This window comes from Colius striatus, chromosome 1 (genome assembly GCF_028858725.1).
Source record: "Colius striatus isolate bColStr4 chromosome 1, bColStr4.1.hap1, whole genome shotgun sequence".
NCBI classification, from domain to species: domain Eukaryota; kingdom Metazoa; phylum Chordata; class Aves; order Coliiformes; family Coliidae; genus Colius; species Colius striatus.
The window spans coordinates 31,867,827-31,885,205 of NC_084759.1; the positions used below are offsets into that span (position 1 = coordinate 31,867,827).

The 17,379-nt window shown below is 39.7% G+C and overlaps 1 protein-coding gene across 2 annotated transcripts in view; it reads right to left on the minus strand.

The window, feature by feature from the left end:
- Positions 1–3,842: 3,842 nt before the first annotated feature.
- The window catches only part of NAA16 (N-alpha-acetyltransferase 16, NatA auxiliary subunit), a 72,913-nt gene continuing 59,376 nt past the window's right edge, over positions 3,843–17,379 (minus strand). For both annotated transcript variants that reach the window (XM_061995229.1, XM_061995223.1), the window contains 8 exons: positions 15,361–15,489; positions 14,604–14,817; positions 11,987–12,180; positions 10,618–10,726; positions 10,032–10,130; positions 9,312–9,455; positions 5,839–5,936; positions 3,843–5,580 (listed from right to left, as the gene is read on the minus strand). In XM_061995229.1, the coding sequence (XP_061851213.1) occupies positions 5,380–5,580; positions 5,839–5,936; positions 9,312–9,455; positions 10,032–10,130; positions 10,618–10,726; positions 11,987–12,180; positions 14,604–14,817; positions 15,361–15,489 (1,188 nt within the window). In that variant the 3' untranslated portion in view covers positions 3,843–5,379. The remainder of the gene's footprint in view (positions 5,581–5,838; positions 5,937–9,311; positions 9,456–10,031; positions 10,131–10,617; positions 10,727–11,986; positions 12,181–14,603; positions 14,818–15,360; positions 15,490–17,379) is intronic.

Below are 17,379 nucleotides of genomic sequence, written 5' to 3' on the forward strand. Positions count from 1 at the left end.
CTTGGTGGGTGATGAGAAAGGATGGGGAAACTCGATGTGTACCTCAAGGAGACTTAACCTTGGGGGAAAAATAACCTGTTATGTGAGTTATCTGTTGTAGATGAACTTTGCAAGAAAAACCGGACAAGTGGACAAACCAAGCCGGTGCTGGTGCCCAACACTGAACATACTGTTTCCCCTGGCCTGGATATTCATCTTGATGGATGAGACAGAAGTTATGACCTGCTCCAGTGAACATCTACAGAGGATGAAAGATATAAGAATGTTGTTTGTTTGTTTGATGCAAGGTGCAAGAGGGAATACAAGAATGATGTTTGTCTGTTGAAGAGTGGGGGTACTGGTTAATGAGAGTATATAAGAATGTATATGGATTGTTAAGATGGTTTGTCTGAGCATGACATAAATGGTATGGAATAAGGGGTGGAGACTGTAGTGGGTCTGGGACGGTAGTGATTTTCCACAGCAGCTCCTGCAGTGCTGTGCTTACTGTTGATATCAATATTATGACTACTGCTCACACAGCATCAGGGCTGTCCCTCCAGCATTCCTTCCCCCACCTTCACCAATAGCTGTGAGTGGGCATGATCTTGGGAGGAACTATGGCCAGGACAGCTGACCCAGGCTGACCAAGGAGATATTCCATACCATATGACGTCAGCTCAGTAATATAAACTGGGGGAGAGGAGCAGGAAGGGGAGGCGAGATTCATTTCTGGCCTTCCCAAAGCAACCGCTACGCGTACTGAAGCCCTGCTTCTCGGGAGGTGGCCGGACATCGCTGCTGATGGGAAGTAGAGAGTAACAGCTTTATCTGCTTCTGCTTTGCTTCCCGCGCGCGCGGCTTTGCTGCTTATTTATTAAACTGCTTTTATCTCAACCCACGAGACTCTCATCTTATTTTCTCCCCTTCCCTGGCTTGCTGAGGAGGTGGGGGATAGAGCGGTGTGGTGGGCACCTGGCATCCAGCCAGGCTCAAACTACCACACAGGTTTAAATTGGGAATGAGTTTCCAAGACTTGGCCACAGCTCTAGGTGTAGATGATCATCATGGCTTCACTTCCTACACTACCCATTTTTTTTATTAGCAGAACCACTGTAACAACAAAACTTTACCAGTCCTTACCTCAAAGTTTGTCTCCTGTTGAAATACACTGTGTAGTAATTGCTTCATTGACATGTGTCTGCTTGGGGGATGGCCATAGAAACATCTTCCAGCAATTTAGGGCCTGACAAAATCACTGCCTTGCTCTTCAGCCACTGAGGTCAGGCCAGAGTTACAGAAGAACAGATGTAGCATAAACAGGTCACTCCTTTCATTTCCCTGTGGGTCAATGGAACAGGTGCTGCTGAAAACAGGAAACACCCTAATCTCAGCCTAGGGTAGTCTCAGCTAACCTCACTGGAGAGAAGATCTCAGATCTGTGACCTGAGATCAGGTGCAGGGAGCGACTCTGCTGGGGCAAAGGAGGTGTGAAGCTCTTCAACTTCAGAGTCACCCCCACAAGCTGACTTAATCTGGATTGTCCAAAAGTTCTTGATGCAGCCAAGCAGTTATTCTGATGCCAATGGGCTGTGAAGAGGAGCTACCTCCTGGTGTATCACATGCGCTAGAGGAGGAAAGAAGTCAAAGGACACGAGTCAAAGGACATTCAACAAGAATGACTGTAACCGTTAAAGGGGATTAAATGATTATTGAGAAGACAAATGGCACAGAGGAAAAAATGCAAGAAAGTGATGAAGAAAATAACGAAAAGAGTACAAAAAAGGTACAGCTGGGTGAGATTGTACGTTTTAAAGTTTAAACATTGAAACATGAAGCTCTGATCCTGTGACGTGTAAACACTGTTACTATATATCCATTATAGCACATTTCCTCCAGGACAACAGGCCTGTTGTTTTGTGCCTTTTCTAATTTGAAAAAGACATCAAATCTTCTCTAAATAGTTTAAAGAAAAACACTTTTCCCTCACATCTGTTCTTCTCCATTATTTTTTTGTTATCCTTGCCATAATACTTCACTTGATCTTTGCAAGGGCCTACAGAATTCCCAAGCAGTTCACACCTGTGTTGACAGCTCTAAGTCGGCAGCTTATGGTTCTCCAGTGATTCTTGGAGAAAACCAAACCATACATTGTCTGACAGAAGACTCAATTTTTATATTGTCAGAACTCTTGAAAGAGTTGCAACATAGTTCTGAGTCTAGAAATCAAAAGATATCCCAGGTATTTTTGCTCACCTGATTTAAAGTGTCGAGCTAAACAGATACCAGAAGACTGGATTAGAATCACAGAATCATTTAGGTTGGAAAACACCTTTAAGATCAAGTCCAACCATCAACCCAGCACTGCCAACGTCCACCACTCAACCATGTCCCTAAGCACCACATTTACATACCTTTCAAATATCTCCAGGCATGGTGACTTCACCACCCACCCCTTTGAGCAGCCTATTCCCTTCACTGAATAATTTTGTTCAAATACCCAATCTAACCCCGGCTGGTGCAACTTGAGGCTGTTTCCTATTGTCCTGTTGCTAGTAACCTGGGAGAAGAGACTGACTCTCACCTCACTACAGCCTACCATGAGATAGCTGTGGAGTGATCATGTCTCCTCTCAGTCTCATCCAGACAAAACAGCCCCAGCTCCCTCAGCTGTTCCTCATCAGATTGTTCTCTAGACCCTTCACCAGCTTCACTGTCTGTCTCTGGCCATGCTCCAGCACCTTAATGTCCCTCCTGTAGTGAGGGGCCCAGAACTGAATACAATATTCGAGGTGCAGCCTCAGCAGCAGGAGAAAATTGACAGTCTTCTCTACAGTGCTGTGGCCTACATGTGAAGGCCTGAGTTACACCTCTAGCAATGAGTGTCACAGAATCACAGAATCTTAAAGGGTTGGAAGGGACCTCGAAACAGCAGGACCACCTAGAGTAACTCACACAGGAACTTGCCCACGTGGGTTTTTAATGTCTCCAGAGGAGACTCTACAACCCATCTGGGCAGCCTGTTCCACTGCTCCTTCACTCTCACAAATAAAAAATTCTTCCTTGTGTTTCTTTGGAACCTCTTATGTTTCAGTGTATACTCAGTGCCTCTTGTCCTATCATTGAGAAAAGCCTGGCTCCATCCTCCCGCCACCCATCCTTTACGTATTTGTAAACATGAATGAGGTCACCCCTCAGTCTCCTCTTCTCCAAGCTAAAGAGCCCCAGCTTCCTCAGCCTTTCATCAGAAGGGAGATGCTCCACTCCATCATCTTTGTGGCCCTGTGCTGAACTGTCTCCAGCAGCTCCTGGTCTTTCTTGAACTGAGGGGCCCAGAACTGGACACAATATTCCAGATGAGGTCTCACCAGGGCAGAGTAGAGGGGGAGGAGAACCTCTTTCGACCTGCTAACCACAGCCCTTCTAATACACCCCAGGATGCCATTGTCCAAAAGACAGACCACCCTACCACTGCATGTCTTCACCTTAGACAGGCTCAGAAAGTGGTCCTAGGGTAGTGCTGAGCCAAAACAATCCCACTCTGTTCAGCTGCCTCTCCCTGTTTGAGACATCTTTGAGCAAGGTGTTCCACAACAAATGGCACGTGGTGAACAGATAAGCCAAAAACACCTTGCTGTACTTCTCAGGGTAGTATATTACTACACAGAGATCCATGTCTCAACCTGCTAAACAGTGATTTATTTTCTTTCTTAACTACTTACAGAGTTCACATTAAACTGATGAATGTTGCACCTGAATTAAAGGGAAAACCCCTCATGAATGTGATGAAGTTTCATGTCCATAAATACGTAAAAATTCCAAACCGAAGGCAAGTGTGTACAAAATAATTTATTACAGCATAACATATGTTGACAATATTTTACAGTGAGTTTTCCATTCAACAATTTTGAATCTAAACAGATGACACACAAAGGAGAATTTTAACAGTTTATTTGTCTTAATAAAATCCCCTCTTCATGAACTTATATTTGCCTTTGAGGGGCTAGTTAATATTACTGAAATTATTTACATTGCAGTGAAATAAAAACAAACCAAGATTAAATGATTTCATTACAGTTTTCAGAAAACTGATTTTCTGTACAAGCCACAGTATAGTTATGTTCTGATAGCAGTTCTTATAGAATGTAAAGCTGTCATATGTAGCCATTTTGTCCAGCAATACTATACTTTAAATAGGTATATTAGATTCAGACTTCCATTTTGATGTGTTGTGTGTTTAATAGTTAATGCACCAGAATACAAAGTAAGAAAAAGGTTCAGCATGATTTGTAGTCAGCCTCTCTGTGCTCCCTTAAATGGTTTTTAAATGTAAAACATACTCCTCACATACTATTTGCTTTGCAGCACCTAAAGCAATGAGGAGTACTGGAGTATTGGCCGTAAGTGGATAACTAAGACTTTTAATGGAGGTAATACAGTAAACTTACCAGCAAATGTTTATGATGTAGAGAAGAACTGTATTCCCCATTACTGTACCTTCTGCATTTGCCCAAAATTGGAGCAGCATTTTCAACTTAAGTGTCAATAGGTGAACAGATGGGGAGAAACCAGAAAGGGGAGGAGGAAGGGAAGATGGAACAAAGGACAAACAACAGTATTGAACTCGTTATGTTTTCACAGGGAATTGCTTCAGGATACTAAAAAAAATGTTAAACTGACCATAAACTTAAGGAAACAATAGCTATGGAACACAAGATAGAGATAACAGCAAAAAGCCTTAGTGTTTTCTTTTTCCTTTTTTTTTTTCTTTTCTTTTTTTAAACACAAACCTAATCTTCATACACTGGTTCCATAAGACACACACCTGACAAGAAAACATGCAAACCCCCAATGCTTTTTGTTACTGTGCTTCAAAAGAAACCAAACTGACCAAAGAAAAATACAATTAAAATAACCCCTAAGCTCAGAGAAAACCTAAAGAACAGTAAAAGACAAAGAGGGCAATTCAAGCAGCACTTCAGTCTCAATCTGCTAAAAACGCTCAAATGATAACTTATTAACAAGATATGGTCACATTTATCTGTATATGTAATGACACTGATGTGAAAGCAGTCTTTAACATCCGTATCTTTTGTAGGGAAGGCCGATGGATTATTAAAAGACTTAAAACTGTACAAGTATAAACATGAAAAATGCCGATTAAGGATAATGTTTACATAAATATTGGCAGTTTCTGTTGGGAGGGAAAAAAAATAACTAATAGCATACTCCATTTCATTTAACTATCCAAATATTTTGTTTTATACCTGTTAAAGATATTAAAATACAACCTGGAAAAGTAACCCTGATCTGTATCCAGCCAGCATGTAATGAGAGTCAGAGTTTTGTATACATGTGTGCATGTAGGTATACACACACACACAGCTTGCACAAGCTACTTCAAATTTCATTAGTCAGCAAATCATGGTTAATGGCTGTATGATTCACAGATGCAATGCTGCTATCATCCTCGTTTGTGGCAGGCATAAAGGCAGACGTAAAAGGAAACAGTTTATGACATGCTGCTTGATATTCTTCACATTGAGTGTGGCAGCTTCCAAAGCTGCCATCAAGCAGCGCCTCAAAAACCTTTGTTAACGTCTAAAGAAACAAAAGTAACAGTTAGTAAGTGTGATTTACAATTGTTGCATTACTGAAAAGATGTACTGTTAAACAATACTAACCCAACCAAATACAGGTTTCTCTGTTGGTATTCAGATATAGTTACTTAGGAGGAAAAAACCTGAAACCTTGCTCTTCCAAATAACATTATGACATATGAAGTATGTGTGTTATCCTGCAGTTCAGTATGCATTAAAATCCCACATGTTTTTTAGCTTTACATACTATATCTTTTACCTTCACATTTTTGTCTCTCATGTTTTTATCCAATCTCGTAGCAACAGCAATTGCTTTTTCTTGTCTTGATTTGTCCAGGAAATACATCATCTTTGCACCTTATCAGAAGAAAGAATACAACATTTGGATAATAGCATTTCTAAACGCAACACCACATACACAGACATATAGAATCAAAAAACTTATAAATCATTGTGAGTTAGGACCTCTTACAAGTTTGAATAAATCATGTTTTCCTCCCTTATTTATAACTTCAGACTAATGAAATTGAAGCCATTTTGAAATTTATTAGAAGCATAAGGACTGAGTAACACAGGATATCTGCTTCTGCAAAAGTGAAATCACAGAATGACAGTGGTTTTAAGGGACTTCTAGAGATCATCTAGCATTACCTCCTGCTAAAGCAGCTTCACTTAGATCAGGTCACACAAGAACATGTTCAGGAGGGTTTGAAAACCTCCATAGGAGGTGACTCCACAACCTCCCTGGGCAGCTTGGGCCAGGGCTCCTTCACCCTCACAGGAAAGAAGATTTCACTTGTGTTAAGTGGAACTTTTTCTGTTCCAGCTTCATCCCAATACCACTTGTCCTGTTGCTGGACACTATAGGAAAAAAAAAAGTGCCACCCCACCCTCCTGACATCAACCCTTTAAGTACTTGTAGGTATTAATGAGATCCTCCTCCAGTCTCCTCTTCTCCAGACTAAACAGCCCCAGTTCCCACGGCCTTTCCTCATAAGGAAGATGCTGCAGTCCCCTGATCATCTTGGTGGCCCTGTGCTGGACTCTCTCCAGCAGTTCCCTGCCCCTCTTGAGCTGAGGAGCCCAGAACTGGACACAGGACTCCAGAGGAGGCCTCACCAGAGCAGAGTAGAGAGCAGAAACTTCCTCAACCTGCTGGCTACACTCTTCTTGATGCATCCCAGGATGCCATTGGCCTTCTTGGCCACGAGGGCACATTGCTGGCTCATGTTCAGTTTACTATCAACCAGGACACCCAGGTCCCTCTCTGCAGAGCTGCCCATTTGACTGAAATGCCTCACTTGACTGAAGACCTGTCCATCAGGAAACAAACACGAAGGGCACGTTGATGACTAAGCCCTTTAAATCAGCAGGGTAAATAAAATCCATCTTACAAATGTAGAAGTGATTAAAGAGTCTCCCTCAGAGATATTTTGAATTCTTTTGAAAAGCACTGGAGGGAATACAACACAGTTACTAAACGCTTGTGAAACACAGTCCAGAAGTTCAGGCCCAGTATACATCCATATGGCAGAAAGTAGGGCCAAGCTGAGCTGCTATATTGAAGCTGAGTGAAATAGCTGAGGTACAAGGACAGCACAATCCAAGTTTGGTGGTTTGTCTGGACTAGATTACACTGGTGAGAAGATACTGCATTAACCATACAACTTCTTGGACCACAAACAGGCTATCAAAACTGGACTGGGCATCTCTCCAACATAGTGTTACTCCTTGTATTATAGCTGCCTTATCATTAAGTATGTAGCCCTTTAATATAATGCCTTTTCCCAAATACAAAGTCTGGACACACCTCACTACATAATATACTACCAAAAAACCCCCATAAAGTCTTAAGAAAACATTTTACTGAAGAGTGTATTGTCTTCTTTTGCTTATTTCCCCAATTATAAAATCTGTTTTCCTAATCAAACTTTCCTAGTTCTTACTGCTTTTTGTATCTAGAAGGTTTCAGAAAATAAATTGCTAGACTAAATATATTTGTCCTTTGAGTCACCATTTAAAATATTACTGAAGTTAGCCTAGTTACAATGTTCAAATTCAGAGAGACTATGGCACAGAAACTGAAAGAGGATTAAAATTCTGCTTATCCTTTTCTTACTAGTAATCATTTTAAGCTAAGAAACACTCACTTGTGCTCTCAGACTTAAGGTTTAGGTCTTCCAGACCTTTACATTTTCAAACTTGAATTTAAGATGACAGTTTAAGAAGTTATAAGTTGTAGAGTGCATAGTCAGTCGCTTCAAACCTGCTTCAGCATGAACAGAAGACTGACAGGTAGGTGAAGAGCTACCAAGGATGTGTCTATAGCTAGTTCACTCCCGGTTTTACTTTAAAATCTTAATCCCACATTTTTTTCCCACTGTCTGCAAGTCAATATGCAATTGGATCACAGTGATTAATGGACCCTGAGGAACAATTAATGACCCTAAGGAGCTTTGATACATTTAAGCAACTCATCTCCACTGAATGTGAATAAACTCAGCTTCTTCAAAGGGGTTCCTGACATCTCTATAACACTGATGCCACCATTGTCAGTGATCTAGCTTGAGTTCTTCTCAAAGGCACTAAACATGTGAAGTGTGAAGCCAAACTTGAAAGTATGAGTGTATCAGCCTGTATGATTACTACAATAAAGTGACTGTGCTATCCATCACAATAATGGAGGATCAGAAAGCAGAACTTGTTAAACATCCAGTTGGATAGCCAACAACAAGGGCAGAAGAATACACCCATAAGAATCAGAAGCAAATGCCTGCCAAGATATCTGTACCTTACTCCCCCAATCTTGAGGCTGTTCACGAAAAATGGATGTAATTATTTCCCTTAAGATGCTGTCCTGAAACAGAGATCTTTTACTGGCCTCTGTAAGTCTGTGGTAAGTTACTTACATTCCTTTAGGAGAGGTCAACAGTCCTCTGAAATGAACTTTCTCCAGTGATAGTCAACAGACATGGGTAACTTTACTAATCTCCACTAGTTTATAACTGTTCTAGGAAGTGCCTCATAAATCTACACTTATTTTTCTTTCTTAACTGATGGGCAGGTGTTTTGTTTTCTCATCCACTAGCTTCTTGGGCGAGATCACTTTTTATTCCAAAACTTTCTCTCATCAGTAGGTGTGACAAATTTCAATTCCAACTTCCTTTGACTTTACTCCAGCAGCTACTTGTAACTCTTCTACACAAATAGTGTACGAATGTCATACTTCAACATACTCATTGCTGACCACAAAGCAGAAAGGCAAAAGTAGCCTAACAAGTCTGTCATGGTATTTTGATTGATCCTTGTTGCTATGTGACAAAGCTATGACTAGAAACACTGACATTCCAGCTCATAAAGAAAACAGGGAAAAAGCACTGCTTCTAATACAAAGGAAGTTTTCTGTTTTCTGTTTCCTAATCATTTCAAAACTAGAAGCTGCAACAGGAAGGATGACAGGAATTCCATGATTCAGCATCTATGGTTCTTTGATGACACTTTTTGGAGGTAAGAAGCAGGTTCCTTATGCATCTAATAAAAAAGTGAATTTTGGGTTTTTTTTAACATGCTAAAAGCAAGCAGAAAAAGCCCAATGTAAACATGTGAACTTCTGGCTCATGGGAATATATATATATGTGAATGATGGACTGCAGATCAAGATTCTGGATTTAAGTCACTTACAAAATCACTTAAATCATCTCCTTTTCAAAAGCATTAAGAAGTTAAACAAACCTGACAGCTGGTGCTGAATGGAGGTAGCATTGTGTTTGAGAAATTCTTCATTAAAACTTTCCAAGTTTTTATTAACAAAGATTTTCTGCATTTCTTGAGTTAGGACCTTGCTGACAATTTCTGGGAGGTTACTATGGTCAGATACTAGAAAGGGAAAGGCAAGAGGGAGAGAAGCACAAAAAGCCATTTAAATAATTGTAGAAAACAGTGTGAAGCCACAAACATCACTGCTAAAATCCCCATTTTAAAAATATTTGGGCATAGAAACACAAATTTCAATTTAAAACACAAGCATTACCAATGCATTTATGGATGCAACATCCACCAAGGGCACTCTGACACGTAAACTTCCTGCTGCAACACATACTTTGCTTCAGTCAGAATCTTTCTCCCATATCTGCCACTTATTTGCTTAAAATTTAAGAATTTCAAGGATCTTTGGAACATGTAACCTTCTATGAAATCTATCTAAATGAGTTATTGAGTCCACCTGGTAGATTAATGGAGAAAGGAATACAATGTAACACATAGCCAGTACCCTGTATAGCACTACCTGTGTTTTCTTGGGTATTACCATGGAAAATAAACCATCTGCTTTTATTTTTTCTTCATAGCAGCTTGTGTTTCAAGAGTACTTCCACATTACAAACAAATATAGCCATGTCCTTGTACAATGTAACTTCCTGTATCTTTATACTTACATACTTCCTACACACGTACCAGCTTTAGAGAATTTAATCAAGCACTCATGTAGCCACGGGTTATTACTGTCGATAGCAAAAGCTCTTTTGACAGACTGTAACATTAACAAAAACTTTCCTGTGAGGAGAAAAAACCAAAAACATACTAAGAACATAGAACTTGTTATATCAACTACTGTTTTCTTTAGTAAATTGAACACAAACACTATAAGCATCAACACCTACACAGAATTAGAAAGGCACTTTATTTCTCCCACCCAAACTGCTTTCTAAAACAGACATGTTTGCTGCTCGAACTCTGGCAACACAGCATAGATGATGCTACTATTTGTTTGGCTTTGTTTTCTCCTAAATAAAGATCACACTCAAATATTTTTCTACAGCTTTTATTAGTATATACTACAATTTTCTTTGCTCTTAGAGAAACATCATGTGTGGCTAAATAAAAACGCTATTTCCCTTACTATGACTAGATTTGAAGCAAACTCCAGCTTCAGTCAAGTAAATGTCTATTTCAGACCATTTTAGGCTACACTCAGGTGATGTAGGCTGCAGTGAAGAGTTAGAATTTTGCAGAGCAAAAGTAAAATTATGCAGTACTTTACCTTTTCTAAAGTATATTTCAAATGCTAACAAATGTGTTTCTATGTCATCTCCAATAAGATTCTTAAGTGGTATAAGGAACTTGATGGCTTCTTCTAATGGATTTTCTACCTGTTTTAAAAAAAGCACAGTGAAATTAAAAGCTTAAAATAAATGTCTAATAAAAGCCACTCTGTTGTAGAGAGAATTTAAATAATCAGAGCATTTAAATAATCAGAGCCCAAAAGTGATAGCTTTCGGAATTAAACTGAAGCACAAGATTTTTATAGGAAAAGCAAGATCTAAGTGTTTACTCATAATTTCATGTTGACAAAACAACATTACTGCTAACTCTGGCACTGCTTATGCAATATAGTCAGTGTTGTAATTTAGTATTTAGTTAACAATTGAATATGACCACCTGACAAGAAGCTTAAACTTCTAAAGTTACTGTGATAAAGGAGGAGAGAGTTCTTTATGCTTAGAGAAATACTGGCTCTTGTCTTCCACTTCTGTGAGCTCCAATCAAGTTTCTGTTAGTTTTTCTCTATTCACTGTATAAAAAGCAGAGGTCTTCAGGCAAGAACCATCTTTTTGCTTTATTAGAGGAAAGACATTACTTTTCTGTAGCATAGACTACAGAAAGGCAAATTTGTATGCAAAGATTATTTTATTATAGAATCATCACAGAAACATTATGGTTGGAAAAGACCTTCAACATCATCAAGTGCAACCACTAACCTCACACTGCCAGGCCCGTCACTACACTAAAACACATTCCTCAGCACCTCATGTATGGGTCTTTTGAATATCTCTAGGGATAGTGACTCCACCACCTCCCTGGGCAGCCTGTTCCAAAGTTTAATTCTTGGTGAAAAAGTTCTTCCTAAGGTCCAATCTAAATCTCCCCTGTCACAACTGGAACTCATTTCCTTGTGTCCTATCATTCATTACTGGAGAGAAGAGATTGACCCCCACCTTGCTACAACTCCCCTTCAGGTAGTTGCAGAGAGTGATCATGCCTCCACCTCAGCCTCCTTTCTCCAGGTTTAACAACCTCATCTCCCTCAGCTGTTCCTCATAACACCTGTTCTCCAGACCTTTCACTTGCTTCATTGCCCATCTCTGGACCTGCTCCAGCACCTCCATGTCCTTCTTGTGAGGGGCCCAGAACTGGACACAGTACTCGAGGTGTGGCCTCAGCAGTACCAAGTACAGGGGTAAAAAAATCACTTCCCTGTCCTGTTGATCACACTGTTTCTGATACAAGCCAGGATGTTATTGGCCTTCTTATAAAGAGCCCTGGATTCTTTTAGGAGATCCTGATATTAACTCCATGTTGTAGGCCTGTTATGATAATCCCACAAATTGAACATGAAAGACCATGCTAACCCTTTCCAGTTTTTCAGGAACTAGCTCTTCCCTGGGTCCACTAGTTTCTTCCTCCTCTTCATCTCGTTTTTTCTTTTGATTTTTTTGTTGTCGCTCTCTTTCTGCATGTTTTCTTTCCTCTTCAAGTTTTGCTTTCTTCTGTGCTCTTCTTTGCTTGCTAAGCATTTTCTTTAATTCTTTGGCTGAGAGATTTTCTACAGAGTAAGGTAACAAACAGATAACTTATATTAATGCAGTATTTAATTAGACATCGTTTTTCATCTACTCAGACATGCCCCTACGCTCCTCTCTATATCCAAATGGCATATTTCTACAGTGATTTCCATAAATATCAGCACCTGCCAGACTACCATCACTACATAGTCCAAAATTCTGACTAGGTTACTATTTATGGCGTAACACATCACTTGATTTTGCATATATTCTCCTACATGGTTGTTATAGAAACCTCGGCCTATTTCAAAGCTTCAAAGCTCCCATACTGACTGTAGCTCAGCTTCCTTCTAATGCAAACTAGAAACCTACATATGGACTCACACTTCATCTTAAAACAAGCTTGTTATTTTTTTTATTCAAGTGTCTGAACAATACACAGTCACAATAACTACACTGATTTTCTGTAAATGCCATGGGATAACTAAATGGATATAAACAAGAAATGGTATTGTTTGAGGCAAGAAGTAAAATATTCTAGTATGTCCTGGCATGACCCTTATGAATCTTGAAGCTTCCTGCTGTGTTCACGTTGTTAGACTGGGCTATCATTTCAATAAACCAAAGTTTAACAGGTGCATGAAAAGCAGAACACACAAATCGATTTCCTACAGGTTCACAGAGAAGAAAGGAGCTTTCAGCTTTTCCATTCATCTCTCCTTTCTTCCTTCCCTTCTGTCTCACTGATCTGATGAGTTTAGCCAGAGTAATACCATAGTTTCCATTCTATTTACTGTGATGCTTTACTGAGAACAGGATTTGTGCTAATAACATGTCAAGGAACTGAGGAACAGACTATTGAGGCACTAACATATGTTTTTTGAGGCTATGGCACCATGGCCTCCCCCCTGGGGCTGGTCACCATTCTAGACAGGAAAACAAGGAGAAGCAAATACTCTTTTTACCCCATTCACATAGTGCTGTCTTGCCCTGTGGATGAGCCCACTAACGTGACTTCTTAGACTTTTTCTCACCTTTAGTTTCTATAACATATTGCTATCAAGATCCTCTGTCACACACAGATCTTGAATCTTCCTTCTCTCCAATTTTAGTCTGTTTCTGTATATAGTCTTAAGAACTGTGCTGTGAAATGTGCTTTTTTTTTTCCCCTATGTATTTTATTACACACAGGCATAGTGAAAAAGTTATTTTTCACCTCCTAATGAAAGGTAAGACAGTGTTGGCAATATTAAGTGGCATTTCTGGTTTAATTTTTCCCCCCATGGCAAATATTCTTTCCTTTGCAATGAGATAGACATTAATTTCACTCCTTTACTCAACAGCCACTGCAGTGCTGACAGTAGCTGCGATTGCACAAAAGAAAATCTCATAACTCATTTGTCATTGAAATCTCAGATTTCCAAACCACACCCTACTTGTTTCCTAAGAAAGTCTGTTTTCCATTTAACAGTAGTTTTGTTTCCTAAATGTATTAATTTTGCTAATACTCACTAATCTGTGTATTCTTTGGCCCTGAAGTTGTGAAAAAATACAAACTGCAATGCAGTGCAAGCTAGTATTAGAAACAGAACGGTTCTAAAATTCTATGAAAGATCAAAGAATCATAGAATGGTAGGGGTTGGAAGGGACCTTTAGAGATCATCTAGTCCAACCCCCCTGCAGAAGCAGGGTCACCTAGATCAGATCACATAGGAACATGTCCAGGCAGGTCTTGAAGACCTCCAAGGAAGGAGACTCCACAACCCCTCTGGGCAGCCTGTGCCAGGGCTCCCTCACCTGAACAGTGAAATAGTTTTTTCTTATGTTTAAGTGGAACTTTGTGTTCCAGCTTCATCCCATTACCCCTTGTCCTGTTGCTAGATACCACAGAAAAAAGGGATGTCCCAGCCTCCTGACACCCACCCTTTAGATATTTGTAAATGTTAATAAGATCACCCCTCAGTCTCCTCTTCTCCAGACTAAACAGACCCAGTTTCTGCAGCCTTTCCTCATATGAAAGATGTTCCAGTCCCCTGATCATACGTAATAAATTAAATACACTAGATCAAAACTAAAATTCTTACAAATCAGACTGCTTTGCCACAAAATCTATCCATTGTTTCATTTTTCATCTGTTAATGACATGTGTCTTTTCTTTAAATGAATAAATGGCTGAACTGAATTGAATTTTTCCTCTTAATCTGAAATGCCACTCCTCCTCACGTACTTCAACTAGAGCTAGGTTCACCCATGTACTAGTTTTACAATATGATGAGAGGAGAACGGAGAGGAGGAAAGCTGTAGCATGTGATCTACGATCTCTTTTCAGTTATCAAATTGCGACAGAAAAGAGGAAAAACTTGTATATCTCACAACTTTTATATTATGTAGCACATAACTAACTTAGCTTATAATAAGCTTTCACATCTCATACAGATACAATCCTCCATTGCAGTCTAGATACCTGAATTCACTTCTTGCTCTTTGCTTTCATTGGTAAGAGGGTTATCATGGAGCTTCAAGTAGATTTCAATTGCTGATCGAGCAGCCTTGAAGTAGAAGGCATGTTTCCTGAGCACATCTTCTAATCTCAAAAGGTCTACATAGGCACGAAGAGTCATCTTTCTCATGCAATACGTGTGGAAGTCGAACTGATCATCCGTTATCTCAAAAAAATGCTTTGAGAAAAAAGAAAACACATAACTCTTAGGCACTTCCCTTGGTTGGTCTGTTTTTTTAATTAGATGGAGGTGAATAAAATTACAACTGATACTATTTACAGGCAATATTTAACAGGCATAAAAATATCCTCACCATACTGAGTGTCCAAGAGAACCTGTCAGTAGGGGATAAATCCACCCAGAAAAATCTCACCTTGTTAACAAAAAATATGACATAATTGTTACAAGACTGGGGCACTCTTTAAAAGCCAAGTGAAAGGTGATTGTTCCAATTTAAAAAAATAGGCAAAAGACAGTATAAAGTTAATGTACAAACAGTTGTATAGCTAAGAAGCCTCGTATTTTATATTGAATCCTTTTCCACCTGTTAGATAGGGATGACATTTATTACAATAAATCATCAAGATTAACCTGTTAAAAAAAAATCATCATATTATAAACTTCATATGTGAAGAAAACCATGCTGTTACATCAGCAAAGAACTTTATTACTGTGTGAGAAATACTGGGAAAGAAATTGATGGTGTTGGCACCTACTTACCCTTTCCACTTCGTGGCATTTTTTCAAGGCATCACCGTACTTCCCTAGCCTTTGATAAGCTGCAGCACATTCAGTCTGGAACCACATACACTGCATCTCGTTCAGGTTTTCCATAGCAGAAGTCCCTTCCTGAAATAAGTGTCACTATCACTTTTTGCTGTTAACCAGTTGCTTCTTTCAACTATGCCTAGTTTCAGGCCATTAGTAGGAACCAATCAATCCTTCATCTACTTGGGTTACAATAGAGAATGGACATAACCACACAGTGACTGAGAAGAATACTTGTGATACTTTATGCTACTCAAGATGGAAAGGGATACATTTTAATGGTTTTAAAAAAAAATCTGAACAACACTGGTATCTCAACAGATTTTTAAGATTAACTCATGCCTGTACAAAGAGTCTTAAACTTCTACAACTTGGGTGTGGAAAACAACACTATTCCTTAGAATCTTGAAGTTCAGCAAATAACCTGTTGTTTCTCTCCTATCAGGCCTACTGTTAAAAATATATCAATGTATCTACTGCTTTATCACGTGGCATGAATCATTACAGGCTTCTTAAAGCTTTTTAGTCTAAATAAATGAAGTTACATTTATATCTAATATTTTGAAAAGAAAAAACCCTAGAATTTCTTATCATATCAATGCTCTATAAGGAAGACCCATTTAAACTCTCAACATTTCTTTAATAAGGATCAGATTTACCCTATCTTACAATAGATATCCATGCTAGAGTTCTGTACTTACTCTCACACATCCAACAAAGCATACAGGATTAGTTTTAGTAATCAAATTTTCAGGTCTTCCTAGGAATATCTAGAAGACTCAGACTCACTTTTAAGTTTTTTCACAATAAAGATTACATTAATAAGGCTCCTTAATTCATCTTACATGCTCCAGGAAATATGACCAAGTAGCTGCTTCATATTTAGTTAAAGAAATAATATAAAAACCTGGTCTTTATGTATTTGAATTTTGTTCAGGGTTAAAAATATGGAAGTTCATAGAATCATAGAATGGTAGGGGTTTGAAGGGACCCTAAGAGATTATCTAGTCCAACCCCTCTGCTAAAGCAGGTCCACCTAGATCAGGTCACACAGGAACACATCCAGGTGGGTTTTTAAAACCTCCAGAGAAGTAGACTCCACAACCTCCCTGGGCAGCCTGTGCAAGGACTCCCTCACTGGAAAAGAGTTTTTCCTTATGTTTAAATGAAACTTTTTGTGTTCCAGCTTCATCCCATTACCCCTTGTCTTGTCACAAGATTAAACAAAAAAAAAGTGATGCCCCAAAGTCTTGACATCTGCTATTTACATACTTATAAATATTAATGAGATCCTCCCTCAGTCTTCTCCTCTCCAGACTAAACAGCCCCAGTTCCCGCAGCCTTTCCTCATATGAAAGATGTTCCATTCCCCTGATCATCTTGCTGGCCCTGTGCTGGACTCTCTCCAGCACTTCCCTGTCCCTCTTGAGCTGAGGAGCCTAGAACTGGACACAGGATTCCAGATGAGGCCTCACCAAGGCAGAGAAGAGAGGGAGAAGAACCTCCCTTGACCTGCTGGCCACACTCTTCTTGATGCATCCCAGCATGCCATTGACCTTCTTGGCCACGAGGGCACATTGCTGGCTCATGTTCAGTTTATTATCAACCAGGACTCCCAGGTCTCTCTCTGCAGAGCTGCTCTTCAGCAGTTCAACCCCCAGCCTGTACTGGTTGGCATGAGGTTGTTCCTTCCCAGACGCAGGGCTCTCCACTTGTCCTTGTTGAACCTCATGAGGTTCTTCTCTGCCCAGCTCTCAAGTCGGTTGAGATCCCGCTGAATGGCAGCACAGCCTTCTGGGGAATCAGCCAGTCCTCCCAGTTTGGTGTCATCAGCCAACTTGCTGAGGGTACACTCTGTCCCCTCATCCAGGTCATTGATGAAGATGTTGAACAAGACTGGCCCCAGAACCATTCCTGAGTTTAAAGTGCTTACCTCATCATTTCAGGATAGGATTTGCTTTTAACTATATT